The sequence below is a fragment of the Peromyscus eremicus genome, unplaced genomic scaffold (genome assembly GCF_949786415.1).
Source record: "Peromyscus eremicus unplaced genomic scaffold, PerEre_H2_v1 PerEre#2#unplaced_67, whole genome shotgun sequence".
Taxonomy (NCBI): Eukaryota; Metazoa; Chordata; class Mammalia; order Rodentia; family Cricetidae; genus Peromyscus; species Peromyscus eremicus.
The window spans coordinates 291,602-313,307 of NW_026734308.1; the positions used below are offsets into that span (position 1 = coordinate 291,602).

At 37.3% G+C, this 21,706-nt stretch overlaps 1 protein-coding gene across 1 annotated transcript in view; it reads left to right on the plus strand.

Annotated features, from left to right (window-relative positions):
* The first annotated feature begins 534 nt into the window (after nt 1-534).
* Nucleotides 535-21,706, plus strand: part of LOC131901271 (sulfotransferase 2A1-like) — a 44,268-nt gene continuing 23,096 nt past the window's right edge. The window contains exons 1-3 of the mRNA XM_059252483.1: nt 535-667; nt 1,743-1,951; nt 3,608-3,734. Of these exons, the coding sequence (XP_059108466.1) occupies nt 535-667; nt 1,743-1,951; nt 3,608-3,734 (469 nt within the window). The remainder of the gene's footprint in view (nt 668-1,742; nt 1,952-3,607; nt 3,735-21,706) is intronic.

Sequence of the window (21,706 nt, forward strand, 5' to 3'; positions counted from 1 at the left end):
TACATATGCATAAACTGAAAACTAAAGAAGAGATTATAAATATGGGAAGAGAGTGAGGCATTGGATGGGAAGAGTGAGGGTGGGAGTCACAAAGCACAGCTAAGGAATTGAGTTTCTCATAAACAACCACTACTTTAAAAAAAAAAAGAATTGCATGTGGTAACATTTTGTATGATCTCTGTAACTTTTATGCACATTTAAAACCATTCTGAAAGCTGAATTATATTAGAAAACACTTTAAATTAGCCCCATTTCTATGTCCTAGTACTTGTTATTGAGTTTCTTGTTTGGGGTCGTGAACTCAGGCTCACAAATACTGCAGAATGATCTCTGAATGAGTTCACAATTGCTTAACACAACAACCTTTAACTAGTTGTTACATTATTTCTTCCCCTCAGTAGCTATTTTTATAATGAACTGTGGGGTGTTAATGATTTCTTTGCCTGCACATAAATATTATGTCTCAGCATTTGCTAGAAGCTGAAAAGGTGGTTAAAGGTGTAATCTAACAGCACCCACAAAGAGCTCTTTGCCATGTCATACTACCTTTGGTTTGAAGGGATACCTTTCCCTGCTGTAGGGTTTGAAAAAGAGATAATTAAAGAAACTTGTGACAACTTTGTGATGAGAGATGAAGACACAGTCATACTGACTTACCCTAAATCAGGTAAGGACTGTTAGTGAGGATGATCCTGAAGTGTATGAGTGAGAATAGAGCTTTGATCCTCATGAATTTGGGCAATAAGTAGAGTGCTCTATATAACTGATGTTTAAAATGTTTTGTGGGCATGGATTGCTGTGTGTGAGTGCATTTTCACTCAGAGAAAGACCCGGTCTGTGTGGGCAGAGGGTCATTTAAGCCATGTGCACAATGCCAGTGGATTCTAAGGCAGACTCTGGCATTGTTCTGTCTCTGAGTGGAGGAGAGTGGAAGGGAGAAATGACAAAAATATACAGAAAAAATAGCACCAAGGTATAAAGGAATGGATGTAAGAATATGTGGAGGAGAGGACAATGTCAGGGAGAAGAAGAATTACCATGAACCTTGTCCAGGGAGTGAAAACAGTCTCAAAACTCAAGGAACCAAAAAAGAAGCATCATGGGCTTTGGGGAGGGTTGTATGCTGGGTGGCAGAAGCACTAAACATAGGTAAGTTTTGGGTTGCTGACACTGACAGTGAAAGAACATGGAAAAGCCAAGGGTGGTGGGTGGAATGCATGAAGAAGATTCATACAATGGCCCAGAGAAGAAAGCTAAAGAAATATCCAAGGACAAGTGAACATGTAAACATAAATACAAATGTGTGTGGTAAATGGACAGAAGGGGATTTATTCACCTAAAGAGAAGCAGTACTCACACACATACTGCAGCATGGATGCATCTCAATTGCTTTGCATTAAAAGAAAGGATCGAGACTCAAGGACAGAGTCCACAATTACATCCCTGTGAAGTATCTGGGAAAGTCGAACTCAAAGCACCAGAATGTAGAATAATGATGGCCCAGGACTTCAGGGAATGTTCAAGTGGAGTTAATTGAGTATAGTCTCAGTTTCTCCATGTGAAGCATTGGCAATGTGCTGGATGAATATACTTTGTACTTAGAGCATGTGGACATTGTGAACACTACAGGTCTGTGCGCTTGGAAACAGCTGCACTGTAAATTGTACAGGTGTACAATTTTCTTCTTGAGGCTTTTTCATAAGCACTATTGAAATGAGTGACCATTACTTTTCCTTCTGCAGGAACTAACTGGCTGATTGATATTGTCTGCTTGATTCAGACCAAGGGGGATCCCAATTGGATCCAATCTGTGCCTGTCTGGGACCGCTCACCCTGGATGGAGACTCAAAATGGATATCAAAAATTAATCAATAAGGAAGGACCACGCCTCATCAGCTCCCACCTTCCCTTCCATCTTTTCCCCAAGTCTTTCTTCAGTTCAAAGGCCAAGGTCAGTGTCCAGTGGTTGAGAAATCTTTGACCAAATGCTCTTTGAACTTCATCTACCTTGATGGGCCCTGGGGCTCTGGCAGAAATGGACTCCAATTGTGTAGGTTGTGGGTACAAACATGAGATTCTCATGCACTAAGTGGTGCAGATGTGTCTCCACCTCAGACTACATCAGAGTACCAGAATGTCAAGTACTACTCAGTGATCCTGGGCAGATAAATGAGAGAAAGTGAAATATCAACTAGAGCATTCAGTAACTACAGATACAGGTCAAGCAGAGGGCACACTCTAGTGTACAGTGGACATTACTGTTTTGCTGTCATCAAAGTCAATTAGCTAATCTTGATTCTACATATATCCCATGAGCAGTGTGTGAATCACCCCAGACACTGTTGCTCATAGGGGTAGCAGCCTGACCAGGCATCAGTGCTCTAATCATGGAGATTGTTCAGCAGTCATGGCTCATCTGTACCCACTGTGTTGCTGTATCTAGCTGTCCATTGAGATCAGTAGCCACAGGAATCCCCCACATCACTGATAGAGGATCTCTAGAAGGGATCAGAAATATCCAGGTTCTGAACTATCATAGTTTCTTGTTAGTAAGAAAGTTTTTTTGAAGTCCCTGCACCATGGAGCCTGAAAATATTTTATGCTTAAACTACAAAGACAAACTTAGAAAAATTTCCTCTCTTGAAAATATCATGAGGAACTTGTAACCATTCAGTTATATGCATGTACATTATCAAGATTTAACATATACTTAGCTGGGAAAGTTGAGGCCTAAAGAGTTGAATTCTAGAATAATGTCACAAAGTCAATTGACACAAAATATAAATTTCCTTTTATTAAAAATATTATTTATTTTTTATGAGTTTCTTTTATTGTTTGTGATTATAATATAATTACATACATCATTCCTCCTTCCTCCCTGCAAGTTTTCCTCCTTTCTCTCTTTCAAATTTGTAGTCTCTTTTTTCATTAATTGTTTTTACATCTGTATATGTATCTACATATTTCTCAATATTTAAATACTACCTGCTCAGTCTGTAAAATGTTATTTGTATGTATATTTTCAGGGCTGAGCATTTCGAATTGCATAACCAATTGTTATGCTTTTTTTCCAGGGAAAGTCTATTTCTCCAATTCTTTGCATTTCTGAGTTGCCTGTAGGTCTTTGTGTTCGCTATTGTGCAATGACACTCTGGCTTTGAGCTCTGCACCATGATTGTTTCGAAAGTTATGTTTGGTAGTTAAAGTTATGGAAAACAATTAGTTTCTCATATTGCAGATAGATTTAGCATTCATCTCTGAGTATATAAGAGGTTCTTTCAAGGTGGATGGATTCTGTTTCACACTGTAAGACACTGATCTTTACAACTACAAAATCAGTCTTGTATTTTTGTTATTGTTGTTTTGTTTTTTACAGAATTAGTGACCTGAGTAAGTTTGCTGTTACATGTTTGTAAACTAAATAAAATTATAAAAGAGAATTCTGACTATAGATAGTTTGCACTTATGTGGATATTTTGTCCAAACCAAAATAATTAATGTTTTTAGAAACCTCATGGAGATTTGATTGACATTTTATATAAATTGTGCCAGTTAAAAGGTTTGGAATTACTATGTTGACCTTCATGTACATGTTTTTCTATTTAAGATGATCTATATGATCAGAAATCCCAGAGATGTTCTTGTGTCTGGTTATTTTTTCTGGAGTAAGACAAAATTTGTTAGGAGTCCAGAGTCAATGACAACTTATTTTGAATGGTTCCTCAAAGGAAATGGTGAGTGTCATATTAAATATGGGACTTGGGGGAGGCTCAGAGATATTTTTAATGACAAGGTGAGATATAGCTCCAGTTGGTCTTGAATTCTTTATAGCTAGGGACAATGTTGAAGCTCTGCTCCTCCTGCATCTAGTTCTAGAGTTCTAGTACTAAAAGCATCTACTACCATGTTCCCTCAATTTAATGCTGGGGCTCACACCCACAAGATTATGTATTTTATCTAACTCGGTTATGTCCCTAGTCTTTAGTATATTCTGTAGACTTCACTTGGCTCCATCTTATCTCTCTATATTCAATCAATTGTTGCTTCCACCTCTCATCACCATTTTGAACCTAATTGTGAAGTCTTCCTGTTTTCACACACCACTGAATAACAGGGCACAGCTACAGCTTGACACATAACACATTATCCTGGCAGCATTTGGATTAACTGGTCTTTCTAGTACTAAGGTAGGTATTATAATTGGTGGTATAGAGTAAGAAATGCCTCAAATAGACCTTGACATTTGAACACTTGTTTCCCACTTGATGGCACTGTTTCAGAAGATTTATGAAGCACAACCTTGCAGGAGGTCCATCACTGAGTGTCGACTTTGAGAAGTTTTAAAGTCTTTTTTAATTAAATTTATTCATTTGTTCTTTATCCTGACCAGTTTCCCCTCCCTCCTTTCCTCCAATTTGCTCTCTTCACCATCTTTTCCACCTCACCCCTCAATCCACTCCTCCTCTGTTTCTGTTCATAAAGGTGCAGGCCTCAGCATGAGTGTCAACAAAGCATGGTGTATCAAGTTCAGGTAGGGCTAAACTCTGCTACTTGTATTAAGGCTGGACAAGGCAACCCACTATGAGGAATAGGTTCCTAAAAGTCAGTCAAAGAAATAGGAATGGGCCCTGCTTCCATCACTAGGAGTCTCACAAGCAGATCAAGCTACATAACTGTCATACATATGTAGAGGCCCTAGGTCAGTTCCAGGCAGGATCTTTAGATATCAGTCCAAAGTCTGTGAGTTCCTATGAGTACATGTCATTTGTTTCTGTGGGTACCCTTGTGGTGACCGTGACCCACCTGGCTCATCCAATCCTTCCTCTGCCTCTTCAAAGGATTCCCTGAGCTAGGCCCAGTGCTTGGCTGTGGGGCTCTCTATGTGGTTCTTTTAGTCACTGGATGAAGGCTCTGAAATGACAATGTGGTAGTTACCAACCTGATTACAGGAGATGGCCAATTCAGGCTACCTATCCACTGTTGCTAATAGTCTTAGCTTGAGTCATCCTTGTAGATTCATGGGAGTTTCTTTTTCCAGGTATCTACCGCACCCCAAATGCCCACCATCAAGATGTTTCTTTCATTTCTCTTCCATTCCAACCATGTCCCCAAACTAATTTATCATGTTCCCATCCCAAGTCAACAAAGAGATCTCTTCTATTTTCCCTTCCCAGGGACATTGTGCATCGCCATCCTCTTTAGGCCATCCTTGTTACCTCGTCTCTATGGGGCAGTGGATTGTAGCATGGTTTTCTGAGAAATGTCCATATTGATTTCCAAAGTGGCTGTACAAGTTTGCACTACCACTAGCAGTGGAGGAGCATTCCCCTAAATCCACATCAAAGGTTAAGTTCTTAAGTCACTTCCAGTTCCTTGTCTCTGCTTCCAGCTTGTAGTTGAGATGACCTCTCAGCTTTCTGCTGCTATAGCCCTGCTTGAAGCTTATTGCCATTGCCTCTTTTCTCCCATCATTTATTCTTATCCCTCTTGAGTAATAAGCCAAACTTAATCTCTTTCTGCTTTCTTTAGTTTCCATTGTTCATGATATTTTGTCAAAGCAACAGAAAAATAAAAAATGTCCTTGTCTTCCTACCACATAACTCATTTGTGGATTCTCTTAGTCTTTTTTTATTGGCTTCCCATACACTGTCCTGACTGTCCACCATTTTGTTAAGACGCATCTTACCAAATATTGTAAATCCTATTTTCTTTATTATCTCAAAAGTATTTTCATAGGCATGAATTCTTAACACTTTGTATATAGTTTAACTTTTATTGAGTTACAATAATTATATATAGTAACCAGTTTCATGATAATATTTTAATACATGTGTGCAGGTATTTTTGATCAAAATAATGGCCCACTAACTCTCTTCTCCTGTCCCCACTTTTGCTGATCCTTTCCCTCTTCCCAAGTAACTCTGCTTTCTACATCCATGTCCCTTTTCTACATGTGGGTGTTTGTGACCCAGTGAGGTCCATTGGGGTTTCTTACTGAAACACAGGGAAGGAGTCATTTATAGGAACATGGGTACCTCACAAGTAGCACCTATACTGAAAAAAAGAAAACACCTTTACCTCTACCAGCAACCACTAACTGCCTATAGACCGTGAAAGGAGGGCGTCTCATGGGCCCTGCCACCTAATTACACTTGGCTGCTCATAAAGCCATGGAAAAGGGGTGGTTACTTGTGAGCACCTTTTCTCTCCTTGATAGAGTATTTTAGGGCCCAGTCTTGTGCAGTAATCCTGGATACTAAGAGTTAAAATGTACTATTGCCATGTCATGTCTGGAAGACAATATCCCACATCATTCTACCACATAATTAAGCTTTTATATCATTTCCATACCTTCTTCCTCCATGTTTCTTAATGTTACATGGGGGCTCTAGATTATCTCATTTGGTGAGCACTGAAAGAGATACCTGTTCTCAGCATTTTGGTCGATTTTGAGTCTCCAAATCTACCACTGCACTGCAAGAAGAATCTTTTTTTTAACCAAGCTGACAGTAGTGATATATAAGGAGAAACATAGCTATTTAGAAGAGAATTTGATGTGCACATCAAGTCCATTCAGAAGGAAAACAGTAAGCTTCAACACTAGGATATATTCCCTCCCCATCATGGATATTCAACCACATTGACTATACCACATTTGAACTCTTCTCAATCAGAAATTGATTGGTTACCCTGATACCACAATTATCATTATTGCACTAGTGGGCATATCTTGTAAGGCTGGTTGAAGTATAGATCACAGTGTCCACAGCTGAATATGACTGTTGATGAGAGTCTCCTATTATCAGACTGCATGACACTTTCTGGTACTATGAGAACTATTGAGCAGGAAGCCCATTCCTAGTGTGCTTTTTTATGTACTATGATAAGAATATGAGGGTGTGTTTAGAAATAGGGTCTTACCAACTAGTTTTAGGGGGTACTGACAAAAGCGCCAATTGCCTATATTATTTGGTTCCTCAGGCCTTTCTAGGCAACAAACTACTCCTAGGGAGGTATCCCAACACTAGCAGTGGAATTTTCATTTAGTAACCTATGACTTCTGGGAGCAGTTTTGTACCTTGACTTATCCTTGTTAATGTTTTTAATGAGCTTACAAACTGATGAGTTTCCATAAGGCATTGTCATATATTCTTGGTTTTGGTTAATTTTTATTTATTTATTTAATTATTTAATTATTTGTTTGTTTATTTTTTGAGATAGGGTTTCTCTGTGTAGCTTTGTGCCTTTCCTGGAACTCACTCTATAGCCAAGGCTGGCCTCAAACTCACACAGATCCTACTGTCTCTACCTTCCAAGTGCTGGGATTAAAGGCATGCACCACCACTTCCCAGCAGTTTTGGGTAATTTTATCCCTTATCCACTCACCCCATCTTTACTTTAACCCACTCAGTCTCATATTCCCTCCCTTCACATTCATATCAGAGATATTCTGGAATTTCTCTTTCTTTAAGGTCTCTTTTTTCATGTTTCCCTTCTAATGGCCCCTTTCCAGTTTCCTGTACTTAACATGCACTTCAAGTTAAATACACTAAGAATTTGTCAAGGATCCTCATATGAGAGACAACATGAAATGGTTGTCTATCTGTGCTGGGGTTACCTCATTAAGTATATTTTTCAGTTCCATCTATTTTACTGAGAATTTCATCTTTGTAGCTGAATGAAATTTAATTGTGTATACATATTACAATTTCATTTTCTACTTTTCAGTTGATGGCATGTAAGGTGAACTTGCTTCCTAGCTATTGTGAGTAGAGCTGTAATGAACACAGATGTTCAAACACCTGTACAGTTGTACATACCTAAGTATATAGTAGACTATACCTAAACAGTTTGAGTATGTAACTCAGAATCTATAGCTGGGTCATATGGAAGTTCTCTTTTCAGCTTTTTTTAAAGTAAACTCCACAGTGATTTCAGTAAGGATTGTGTCAGTTTGCACTCCCACCAACATTTTCTTTCCCCATATTTTCCTCTTAAAATTTTAAAAACTAAGCTTTATTATAAAGAACTTATAAATAAGTAAAAATAAGATAAATCCAAATTAATGAGACTCTAAGCTTATAAACTTAATAAATATAAATTGTATATAATACAGTTAGATTTGATACTCAAAGAGAAGCTGTTGAGAGTCACGTTGAATGTTCCACTTTAAATATCACTTATACTACACTCAATTTTCCATCATCAATACCAAATTCCATGACAAATTTTTAACTAGGAAAACAGTAGTCTTATATTCTCTTTGAACACTCTCATCCTCCTTTCTCACCCCCTTGTATTTGGATTTTTTTTCTCTTTGCCCCACACTTCAAACATTTGTTGTCATTTGATGTCTTTTTTCCTTTGTTTGTTTTTTTTTTTTTTTTGAGATAGTGTTTCTCTGTGCAACTGTTCTAGCATCATTTGTTTTCTTGACAATAGCCATTCTGACTTGGGGTAAGATGAACTCTCTAATTAGTTTTATTTGTATTTTCCTGACAGCTAATGATGTTGAATATTTAAAACATTAAAAATGCACACAAGGCATTGTTTTCCTCATAGATACTAGGTACATATTGTCTGAGAGCATGTAGTTGACAAAGATTTTCTTCCATTTTGTATGTTGTATATTCACATGATTAATGGTTTCCTTTGTTTGGTAAAAGCCTTTTAATTTCATGAAGTCCCATTTGTTTATCTGACTTATTTTTCTGAGTGAGATGAGTATTATTTAGAAAGTCCTTAGCTATGATTCCATTTCAAAGAGGACTTCCTATCTTTTTCTCTACCACTTTCAGAGTTTTGGATCTTCTATTGAGGTTCTTGATCCATTTGGAAATGGGGTGAATGCACGTGTGTGTGTGTGCGCGTGTGTGCGTGTGTGCGTGTGTGTGTGTGTGTGTGTGTGTGTGTGTGTGTGTGTGTGTGTGTGCTAGGAGAGATTAAGATATAAATAAATTCTTCTACACATAGTAATCCAATTTTCAAAGCACCATTTACTAAAGATTTTGTCTTTAGTCCAATGAATATGTTTGACGTTTTGTCAAAAAATCAGTTGCCTACAGTTATCAGAACTTACATCTTGGTTTTCTGTTCGATTAATCTACATGTCTGTTTTGTATCAGTGCAGTGCTGTTTTTATTACTATATTGCTGTAGTATAGCTTGAAACAGGGTATCTTTTGGAAAATTGGTTGGATTATCTGTGCTTTCATAGGAATTTGTAATTGAACTTGTTCTTTGGGAATTTTATACCTTGTATAAATTACATGCTGATTATTGAAACCCTTCACCCTTTCTAATCACCCTGTCTGTACTAATTCGTTCCCTAAATTTCTCTTTGAAAACTTTATGTCTCTTTATTTATGATCCATTTAGTTTAATCATGATGAGGATCATCTGTGGGGCTGTGGGTTTTGTACTACCATTTGAAACCTAGTAGGTACAACAGTGGGACACAACTGAAGACAATGACTTCTTATCACCCAGAATTCTTCAGTATCCAGGACTTCAGCAGGGAGCAGTAAGTAGTGTCTCATGAGTGCCTTCCCCACCCATCATACATCATTGATGGGCCTGTCTTGTGCAAGCCCATTGCAAGCAGCCTCACTTGCTTTGAGATCATGCTGCAATTGCTCTGTCATGCCCACAGGTCAGCATTTTCCAGCTCTTCTATTTCTCTTTCCACATTCTATGTTCTTCTCACTCCCACTTCTGCAAAGGTCTCTAAGCCTTAAAGGGAAATGCATACCTTTCCATTTAGGAGTGAGCATCCTCCTAAAATTCTGTACAAATTTTAAATTTGTTCTTATTTTTGTGTAGAGTGACACTAAATTCATGGTTGGGATTATGTTAAATCTGGACATTGCAATTGGTAGGAGGGCCATTTACATATCACCAATCTTCTAGTCTGTGACCCTGGGAACATTTTCCATGGCCTACTGTCTACATCAGTTTCTGTCTTCATTGTGATGAAGTTCCCCTTAAAGAGGACTTTGAATATTTGGTACATTAATTACTTTTCTATTGATGTGATAAAACATCATTAACTAGACCACTTATTGAAGAAAAGGTTTGTTTGGAACTTATTGTTCTACAGAGGTGAGAGTTCATCATCACTATGGCAGGAAGCATGGCACCAGAAGGAAAAGCATGGCAGTCCAGTAACACCTGAGATCCCACATTTCAATCCACAAAAAGGAAGCATAAAACATTTGTAATGGTGCTACTCTGTTGAAAACTTAAATCCTACCTAGTGACATATTTCCTACTGCAAATTCACAACTTCTAATCCTCCCAAAACATCAAGCAACAGGGAAACAAATACTCAAACACCTGAAAATTATAGGGGACATACTTTTCAAGGCATCACCCTTGATTATATATATCCTAATGTATTTTCTTGAGGCAATAGTGAACAGACTTATTCCTATGGTTTAGTTCTCAGTTTATTTGTCTTTGGTACATAGTAAAGCTGTTGATGTTTGTATGATAATTTTATACCCAGTCACTTGTATAAAAGCCTTTATGTGATCTAAGTGTTTCCTGGTAAACTCTCTCAGCTCTCTTATTGATAGAATTGTGTGATCTGAATATAAAGGTACTTTGACTTCTTTTCTTATTTGTATCCCTTTTGTTTGTTCTTTTTGTCTTTTTCTTCTAACATAGCCTTTGGTACTACATTGAAAAAGAGTGGAAGAAGTATATATCCTTGTGCTCTTCCAGCTTTTACTGGAAATGCATTGGATTCCCCCCTACTTAGTGGAATATTAACTATATTTCCTAACATAAGGCAAATATTATATTGAAATATATTTCTTCTATTCAAAATTCTTCAGGACTTTAGTCCTGAAGATTGTGAACTTTATAAAAAAACCTTTTCTGTGTCTACACAGATTCCAATGTGTTTCCTGTTATTGAGTCCATTTATGCTATTTAATTTATATTTATTGATATTTGTACTTGATTATGATGAATGGTTACTTAAATATACATACATACATATACACACACATGCACATATATATGCACACACACACAATTGTGTGGTACAATTGAAATCAAGTGTGCAGGTGGAGAGTAGAGGCCAACTTACAGGAATGTGTTTTTTTCTTTTCATCATGTGGATTTAGGTCATCAGGTTTGGCAGCAAATAACCTTACCTGTTGAGCCATTTAACTGCTCTTTGATATATTCTCAGTTTTGGTTAGAAAGTATCTTGCTGAGAAGTTTTACATCTATGTTCATGATGGATTTTTTGTTGAATATTTGTCTGCTTTTTGTATCAAGATGATACTTTATAAAAGTACTTTGATGTTGTGCCATCTTTTCCTGCATTTATGGAACAGTTCAACAAGCTTTTGTCAAGTTTTCTGAGGGTCTGAGAAAATTCATCTGGACCTGATGGTTTTTGTTTTTTTTTTTTAATTTAGAGATTGTTTTAAGTACTTCTGCAAACTCATCGCTTGTTTCAGGCCCGAGTAGTTGTATAACATAATTTTTCATTGATTCTTTGGGAGTTTACCATCATTTACCCCAATCCCACTCATTTCCCTGGTCTTCCAAACCTGCCCTCCACCATTGTAACTTCCCCCTAAGAGAAAATAAAAAAAATAAGAATTTTTTTTTAAAAGTTGAGTATTGTTCTTTACTGAATACGATATCAAAAAAGGGAAAGATCTCCCATATTCATGGATCTGTAGGATAAACATAGTAAAAATGATCATCTTACCATAAGCAAGCTACAAATTCAACATAATTCCCATAGAAATTCTAACACAAATGTTTATAAAACTTGAAAGAACAATACTCAGTTTCATATGGAAAAACAAAAAGTCCAGGATAGCTAAAACAATCCTGTACAATAAAAAGAATGCCCAGAGAAATAGCCATCCCTGAGTTCAAGCTCTACTACAGAGCTATAGTTCTGAAAAGTATTGGCTTAAAAATAGAAAGGTGGAACAGAGTAATTGAACCAAAGACCAAGTCATAAATCTACATACTGATGGACACTCACTCTTCAACAAAGAAGCCAAAATTATACAAAGGAAAACAGAAAGCATCTTCAAAAATTGGTGCTGGTCTAACTGGATGTCGGCACATAGAAGAATGCAAACTGATCCATAGCTATCATCCCACACAAAACTTAAGACCAGGTGGATCATAGACCTTGAAATAAATTAAGATATACTGTATTTGATAAAAGGAAAAATGGGGAACAGCCTTTAATGCATTAGCACAGGAGAAAACTCTTCCTAAACAGAACACTGATAGCACAGACATTAAGATTAACAACTAATAAACTGCATCTTTGCTTTATAAAAAATCTTCTGTAAAGCAAAGAACAGCATCAATATGGACAAATTTGCAGCCCCATCGATTGGAAAAAAGTTCAACAACTCCACATTTGACTTAGAGTTAATATTCAAATTATATAAAGAACTCAAAAAACTAGACACCAACAAACTAAATAATCCAAATTAAAAATGGATTTAAATAGAGAAATTTCCACAGAGAAAACAAAAATGCCTAAGAAATACTTAACAAAATGGGGGTTGGAGATTTAGCTCAGTGGTAGAGCACTTGCCTAGCAAGCACAAGGCCCTGGGTTTGGTCCTCAGCTCTGAAAAAAAAAAGACAAAATAACAAAATGTTCATCATCCTCAGTCATTAGGGAAATGCAAATTAAAATGACTCTCAGATTCTACCTTAATCAGTCAGAATGGCTAAGAAAAAAAACCACAAGTAACAGCTCATGCTGGAGAGGAGGCAGTGTGAGAGGAACACTTCTCCACTGCTGGTGGGAGGGCAAACTTGTACAGCCACTTTGGAAACCAATGTGGAGGTTTCTCAGAAAACTGGGAATCAACCTACCCCAAGACCAAACTATACCACTCTTGGGCAAATAACAAGAATGTTCAATCAGACAATATGGATATTTGCTCAACTATGTTCATAGCAACTTTATTTGTAGTAGACAGAACCTGGAAACCTAGACATCTCTCAACCAAGGAATGGATAAAGAAAATGTGGAACAATACTCAGCTGCTTAAAACAAGGACACTAGGTAATTTGAAAACAAATGGATGGAACTAGAAAAAAAATCAGCCTGAGTGAGGCAACCCAAACAGAGAAAGACAATCATGGTATGTACTCACTCATATGTGGATATTAGCTGTAAAATAAAGAATAATAGTGTTATGATCCACAGACCCAGAGAGACTAGGGAACAAGGAGGATTCATGGGGGGAGTGACACCCAGACATCCCTGTGAAAGGGAAATAGAAGAGATTTTGTGAGTGAACTGAGGGCAGTTGGGCATGGGAACGTGAGCAATCAGGTTGAGAGAGGGGATGAAGGGGGAGAGTTCTGAAAGAGACTCCTGGAAAGGGGTACATTTCAGGGTCAGATAAAAACTTGGCAAAAGGCATTGCCAAGAATCTCCAAAGAAGACTCCACCTTAGACTCCTAGCAATAGCAGATATGTAGTCTGAACTGTCCATCTCTTGTGATCAGATTGGTGCTAGCTCAATTGTCATCAGAGAGACTTCATCCAGCAACTGATAGAAATAAACGCAGATCCACAAGCAAATATTAGGTAGAGTTCAGAGAATCCTGCAGAAGAGGGGGAGAAAGAATTGTGGGAGCCACAAGGGTCAAGGACACAACATGAATACTCACAGAGTCAACCTGGGATCATAGGGACTCACAGAGTCTGAAATGCCAACCAGGGTGCCTACGTGGTACTGGTCTAGGCCCTCTGTACATGTGTTATAACTTTGTAGATTGGTGCTCTTGTAGGACTCTAAACAGTGGGAACACTGGCTATATCCAATTCTCTTACTGGCTTTTCAGACCCTACTCCACATACTGGGTCACCTTGCCCAGTTTTAATACATGGGGAAGTATTTAGTCTTACTGCAACTTGATATGCGATGGTTTGTTGATACTCATGGGAGACCTGCCCTTTCCTAAACAGAAATGGATGAAGAGTGGTTTGGAGGGTGGGAATAGAGGGGAGTTCCACTAGGGGAGATAATGGGAGAAGAGGTTAGAGCAGAAAATCGTGGCTGGAAAGTAAAATAAATACACAAATACATTTATTTTAAAAAGAAAAAGAAAAACAAACCGAAAATCAAACCATCTTGCCGATCCCTCTGGGCAATGACATGCTCCTCTGTCGGTGGCAGTCTTCTCTCATAACAGTCAAAACTGTTGTGTCCCCTATTCCAACATACTTGTACCACTTTGTTACTCCATCTTTTCCACCTCTCCATCACCTACTTGTTCATCATAATGGCATCAGGAACTGAGATTTGTCATGTAGAGACATGTTTTACTTGCTCAGACAGCTTTACTTGCAAATGTTTATTGCAATGAGCTGTTGGTCTCTGGCTTCTGCTACACCATCAATACTGACTCCCCTAGTCTCTCAGATATCCTACTGTTGCTCAGAGTCATGGAGATCCTGTGGCTATGCTTCTGCAGGACTGGCCCTTTCCACTTTCTCCACCTGATCATAGATAGGGTAAATATGGGGGTGAACCAACTCAAAGCCCTAAATCTGGGCCTGGGTGGTTGCTGAGTTATTCAGCACTGGTCTTTTCTATGCTGTCCTCCACCCCAGAGGTGGGGGCAGGGCCAGTCCTGACTATTTTTAACGTTCATATTATCTTATGTGTAGAAGTATTTTTCTTGTATGTCTGTGTTTGTTACATATGTGTCTGGTGACCATAGAGGCTGGGAGAAGGCATTGTGAGTTATCATGTGGGTAGTAGAAACTGAGTCCTTATTCTATAAAAGAACAGTGAATGCTTTTAACTGCTCAGCCTTCTCCCCATTCCTACTTGTTTACTTGTTCAAAATATCATCTTAGCTTAATTTTGGTAGTTTTTAATCTATGCAGAAATTCATCCATATGTTTTAGATTTTCCAGGTTGGTGGAATGTTCTTAAGGTAAACTCTAATAATTTTCTGAATTTCACTGGAGCTTGTCATAATGACTCCATTTTCAAGTCTTACTGTATGAACTTTGGCATTCATTCTTCCTTTGGTTAGTTTATCTAAAGTTTGTCAATATTGTTTATATTGTGAAAGAACCAAATCTACTTCATGACTCTGTGGTTTGTTTTGTTGTTGAGCTGTTTTCCTTTCACTAATTTCATTAACGTCAGTGCTTTCTTTTCAGCTAATGATTTTGGTGTTTGATTTGTTACTTTTCTACAGCCCTAAGGTGAATAATTAACTAAATAATTGGACATCTCTTTAATTTCTTAGTTTAGGAACATTGACCTTTAAACATCTCTCTTAGGACTGTCTACATTGTGTCTCACAGATTAAAGTACATTGGTTTTAATTTCCATTTTATTACAGGAGACTTTCTACTCTAGATTTCTTCAAGAAATCATTCATAATTGTGTTGTGAGTTGTTTGATGTCCATGAGTTTGTTTACCTTCTGGAATTTCTCCTGTTTGTATGTAGTTATCTCATTGTTGTCAGGTAGAATATAAGGAAATATTTCAGTTTCCTCATATTTGCTCAGATATTCTTTGTGTCCTGATATACGATCTATTTTAGAGAAAGTTCCATGGACTGCTGAGAACAAGAAGTACTCTGCAGTGTTTGGATAAAATATTCTATAGATATCTTTTAAGGCAATTTTATCTGTGATTTATTTCTGTCTACTCTCTAATGGGATGAAGGGTTAATTGTTGCGAGTGAAACTACTATGACACCTAGTGATAGTCTGTGACTGTACATCTAATAGTATTTTCTGTATAGAACTGGATGCACGTGTGTGTGGAATTGTACAGTTCTCTCCATGAACTGTTTCCTTAATTAGTAGGAAGTAATATCATTTTTTCACTAGATTTACTTTCAAGTCTATTTTGTCAGATTAGATCAGCAACACTTGTTTGTTTTCTAGCTCCATTTGCCCTGAACACCTTTCTTCATCACCTCTTTGTAAGGTTATATCTCTCTTTTATGACAGAGTACAACAAATATATACTTCCTACTTTTTTATTCCAATCTCCTAGCCTGTGTTTTTTAATTGGGAATTGACATTAATATTCAGTTACTAGTGAAAGGTCCCTATTGATTACTGTCATTTTGATGATTTTGTCAAGGGACTCAAGCTGTTTCCTTGTTTAACTGTTGTTCTAGTTTGCTTTATAATTACTATGACAAAGTGCTCTTGTCAGAAACAATGTAGGGAAAGAAAGTGTTTATCTGGCTTCCACTTTCAGGTCACAGTCTATCTATGGAAAGTGTCAGGGCAGTATCTCCAGAAAGAACTGAAGCAGAAACTATTTTACTAGTTTGTTTGCTAACTCATTCAGTGTTTCAGGCTAGGTTAGATTCTTTATACATCCCAGGACCAGCTGTGTATGCTGTGGGCCCTAACACATCAATCATCAATGAAGACAACAACTCAAACCCCTGGCCACAGGACAATCTGATAGGGACAATAGCTTAACTGAGACTTTCTCAGATAATTCTAGGTTGTGTCAATTTGACTGGTATTACTGGAGTTATCTCTAGTCCCGCCCAGGCCCTCAGCCACTTAGACCCACATAAATATGCAGATGCTTATATTATTTAAACTGTTTGGTGTAATGGCTTAGGCTTCTTGCTATCCAGTTCTTATATCTTGAATTAACCCATTTCTGTTAATCTATAAGTTGCCATGTGGCTTGTGGCTTACCGATACTTTACATCTTGCTTCTCATGGTGGAAGTGGCTGGAGACTCCTTTTTTAGCCTTCCTGTTCCCAGAATTCTCTTCTCTGCTTATCCTGCCTATACTGTACTTCTTGCCTGGCTACTGGCCAATCAGCATTTTATTTATCAGTCAATCAGAGCAACACATGTACAACATCCCAGCACTTCCCCTTTTCTTTTTTTCAAAAGGGAATGATTTAACTTTAACATAGTAAAATTACATATAACGGAACAATTATCAAGCAAGAATTACAGTTACAATATCTAGTCTATTTATAATATACAGTCTATTTGTATTTGGCAAAATTAAAGAAGATATTCTATGATATATTTGTGAATCTAAGGTTTCATATCTAACTTATCTTTTATCCTGACTAAGGATTTTATATCTAGTCTTCAACTATACTAAAGACCTCAGAAGGATATAATATTAACTGAGAAACAGGAGAAGGACACAAGCAACTTTCAGGAGTCTTGTGAGAGTATACAGAGACAGCTGGAAGCCTGGACAGTCATGTAAATTTAGAGCATCTGTCTTCAGCCCACAGGCCTAGAGACTCTCCGTCACTTCTCTCTGTGTCCTGTAGAATGTCTGGCAGTTTCCTCTGTGAAGTAGGTACCTTAAGGACCATTTTGCCAAGCAAAGTTCAGTGGTCACATTCCTAATGGTCCTGCATGTCCAGTTGATACATTTTTTCAAGTAGTCCAGGGAAGAACAGTTTCTTGCCCAAATGGCTATTTTTGCCAAGAAGAAGATAAACTCCATATGGAGTGTCTTCAATGCCCATCCTCCTCTCTGAAGTAAATCCAGTGCTGCCAGGAGCAGACATATCTGACTGTCCAGAAAGGTTAAATTTGTAAAACATTTTAAATGTCATATTCTGTAGGTCTTTGAAGTGTTTGAAGATTACCTATCTATCTGAAATATATCTATGTATACCTAGAAAACTTAACTAACATGGCTATACTTTTGAATATCACAGAAAACTAATTATTAATCTGTATTTCTTGATTATCCACTACAATTTAAATGAGTTACATAAACATAATACCTCCCACAAGAGTAGAAATACATAAACAGTGTAGCAAAAATAAGTTTAAACATGTATCAATAAACCAAAATCCATAGCAATGTAAAACATTTCTAAACAAGTTGTTGTTCTTTAAAAGTAGGTTCATTAATCTACCCTTTCATCTTATCATTATCTATATTATCCTCTTTTTCTTTAGAAAGAGATTGCATTTATAATCAACCTGCTTTATATAAAATATTGTTTTTTGTCTGTCCCACACCAGAGGGTTCTAATATGGGACAGAATAATCTCTCAGCATTTTTTTAGAAATATGCTTGGGTTTAGAGAAGGAGTGAGCCAATTCCATCTCCAAAGCCAGCCTGGTATATTTGGGAATTTGTGCATAGCTTCTCATACTACTTCCTGCTGAGTGAGAGTGCTATATTTCTTATCAGAACATAAAGAAAATTTTAAGATTATGGAGTAGTCCATGAGGCTGTATTGTGTGAGCCAGTTGCCTTGACACCATTCTGAATGTTGGATCATCTGGGCCATGGTGTCATCAGAGACGTTTCAGGGGGTCTTGGCTTGTTAAACCTGATGTATCTTAATCTGGAACAAATCCATAACCCCTTGATTTCTGTGGAAACAAAAGCAGAGCTTCCTTTCCAAAGCAACATATCCTTAGATCAAAATATTGAAGTCAAGATACCTTTAATATATATAAATGCTTAATTTAGCAGTCTTTACAATCAAATGTCTTTCTGCAGTTAAAAACCCCAAAGAAGACACAATCTAGATTCTCTGTGTGATATCCATCTTAATGTGGCTTATTTTTTATATTACTTTTATTTTCTCTTAAAGACTTTATTTTCAAAACTATTTCTTTTTATAGCTGTATATATTCCTTTTTGTCTCTCTTCTAAGTCTACATATACTTTCATACCTACTGTAAACTGTCCAATCTGAATCTCTCTTATTGTGAATCTCTTGCTTTAAACTAAATCATTACTAAGACTGAAAGGGCAGCTGTGGCTGCTGGCTCCACTTTCCTCAGATTTCCAATTTGGTGGAACTATGTTTACCTCCAGCTTCTGAGGAACTATGTTAACTGCCTGACTCTGGGAGGCAGTGGGTCTATGCCTCTATGAAAGCAGCATATAACCCAGAAACCTCTCTCTCTCTCTCTCTCTCTCTCTCTCTCTCTCTCTCTCTCTCTCTCTCTCTCTCTCTCTCTCTGTGTGTGTGTGTGTGTGTGTGTTTGTGTGTGTGTGTACTAGCAAAGACCAAATCCCCCATGGAGCATAGTACACAGCTTGGAGACACCTCTGTGTAATGTGGCATAGGTCAAGCTTGCTCGCCACAAACCCGCCATAGAGTAGCGCAAGCAAGCAGGCTGTGGCTAATTTGAGAGAGACAATCAGGAAGCTGTTTTTAGCTTTGTTTAGAATTGCTTATTAAATATTCTCAGGTTTCAGGTGGAAACTCAAGCTGTTGTGTGCCATTTGTTGCTGGAATTGTCTCTAGTCCTGCCTGGACCTGCAGCCTATTAGACACAAATAAACACACAGACACTATATTATTTAAACTTTTTGGCCAATGGCTCAGGCTTCTTGTTATCCAGTTGTTATATCTTAAATTAACCCATTTTTATTAATCTATAAGTTGCCATGTGGCTCATGGCTTACTGGTACTTTACTGGTACTGTCCCATATTAGAGACTGGTAAAGCAATCTTGTGTGTATTGCAGTCTTATGGACATATCTGTTTTTCACTTCAGTCTGAAGGGCTCCCATAAATATATTTTGTAAAGCTGTGTGGATGGGCATAAATACATTTTGCATAATTTTTGCATGTAAAATTTTATTTCTCCTTGAGTTATGACGAGCAGCTTGGATGAGTACGGTAGTTGTCATTGGTTGTCTTTTATAACTTGAAGTATAGCTTTCCAGTCCCTCCTGCATTTTAAAGTCTGAGTTAAAAAATCTGTTATTCTGACAGACTTTCCCTTACATTTGACTTGGTGTTTCTCTCTTGTGAATTTCAATGTACTTCCTTTATCTAATTATAATATTATGAGGGGAGGTTCTTTTCTGGTCTTGTCTATGTGGTGTTTGAAATTTTGCCTGCATCTCAATTGGCATCTGTTCTAACAAAAAGCATTTTAGAGAGAAAAGGATTTGTGTTGCTTACAACTCAGGTTAGTTTATGATTGATGAGAAGGTCAGCAGGAAGTTACAGTCCTCTGTCCACAGTCAAGAGCAGAGAGACAATAAAGATGTTTACCCATGCTTCCTTGCTCACAGCTAGCCTTCTCTTTCCTTATGCTTTTCTGCGCCCCTCCAGTAGGGAACGATGCTTCCCACAATGTGTTTCATCTTTCTACATTATCAATGTACTATCTGCACAACCTTTGAAAGACATGCCCACAGGCCAATGTAATCTAGACTATTCCTCAGGAACGTTCTCTTCCAAGGTGGTTGTAGGTTGTGTAAAGTTAACACTAAAAGCTACTAAACACCACCACTCTATTCCTAACTATAGGAAATGATATTAAATATATTTTCTATACCTATAAACTTTAGATTTCCTCTTTTCATAGAGTGAGGGGTATCTTGGAATTCCTACTCCTATCTTCTTATTATATTCTTTATTCTATATATTCTATATTCTTATTATTAACTTTGTTCTTATTGGCTTTTCCCAAGTCCTGCAACTTGCCTTCACACTGTGATTTTTTTCCTTTAAAAATATCTCATTTATTGTAATCTGGTGTGTGAGTGTGTGTGTGTGTGTGTGTGTGTGTGTGTGATTGTCTGTGTGGGTACACACATCTCACAGAACATTGGTAAGAAGCTGAGAACAACTTTGTGGAGTCAGTTGTCTACTTCTGATTTATGTGGGTTACAGAGATAGTTTGGTCTTCAGGTTTATATGATAAGCACTTTTTTACCCATTATTATTTCAAAATGACACCATTCTCTTTTGTATCTCTATTTACTTCATTTACTATTTAGTAATTGTGTAGATCACTTGTGCTAATTTCTACTCTTCCTTGTGCAATAAAGTTGTTTTCATAACTTACTTTTGAAAATTATGTCATTAGGCACTGGAGAGATGCTTTGGTGCTCAAAAGAACTTGGTGCTTTTTAGGGGAGGGGAGTTTGTTCCCCAGTACACACATCAAATGGCTCACAATCTTCCATAACTCCAACTTCAGGGAAACTGACACTCCTCCATCTCTGCACACACAAACACACAGACTCACACTCATATGAAAACACACAAACATATACAAAAAGAAAAAATAAAATAAATCTTTGAAAAATTATTTCATTAACTACAAGTTTCTAGGGCCTTGTATATTCTCTGAATGTTCATTTATAACATTCTCTCTCTCTCTCTCTCTCTCCCTTTTCTACTCCCTGTCCTCTTTCTCCACCTCTTTCTCTCTACTTGATGACTTATTTCCTTCGATTCAATTAATTGTGATTATTAATGTTGTCATACAACCTTGATTCATTCGTTTGGTTTCACTCAACTGGTTGTTGTATTGATGAGAATCATTCTTCCCAATGTCATACAAAATGACATTCTTCCCAACTCTGTCTTTGAATCTTTCTGTTTTTCTAGGACCAAGAGACAGGTACTTACTTATCTGCTAATTGAAAATTACTCCCCACTAACACTCAGATCTTGTGGTTGTTTGTTGTTGGATAGGTCCATTAGGTCTCATCACTTGATACACATCAGTTAAAAGGTAACAAAATAATAAATATCCAGGCTGATTACTATTGTGCAAACCTGCAATCACAATATTCATGGGACAGATTCAAATGAATCAATAGTTCAAGAGCACGCTTGTCTACATATCAAGATGGAGGCAGCCTTGTTGAGATATTGTAACTCCAAATAAACACATATCTTTTAAAATGACTTTCTAGGCAGAACCACTGTTAATTATCAGCTACA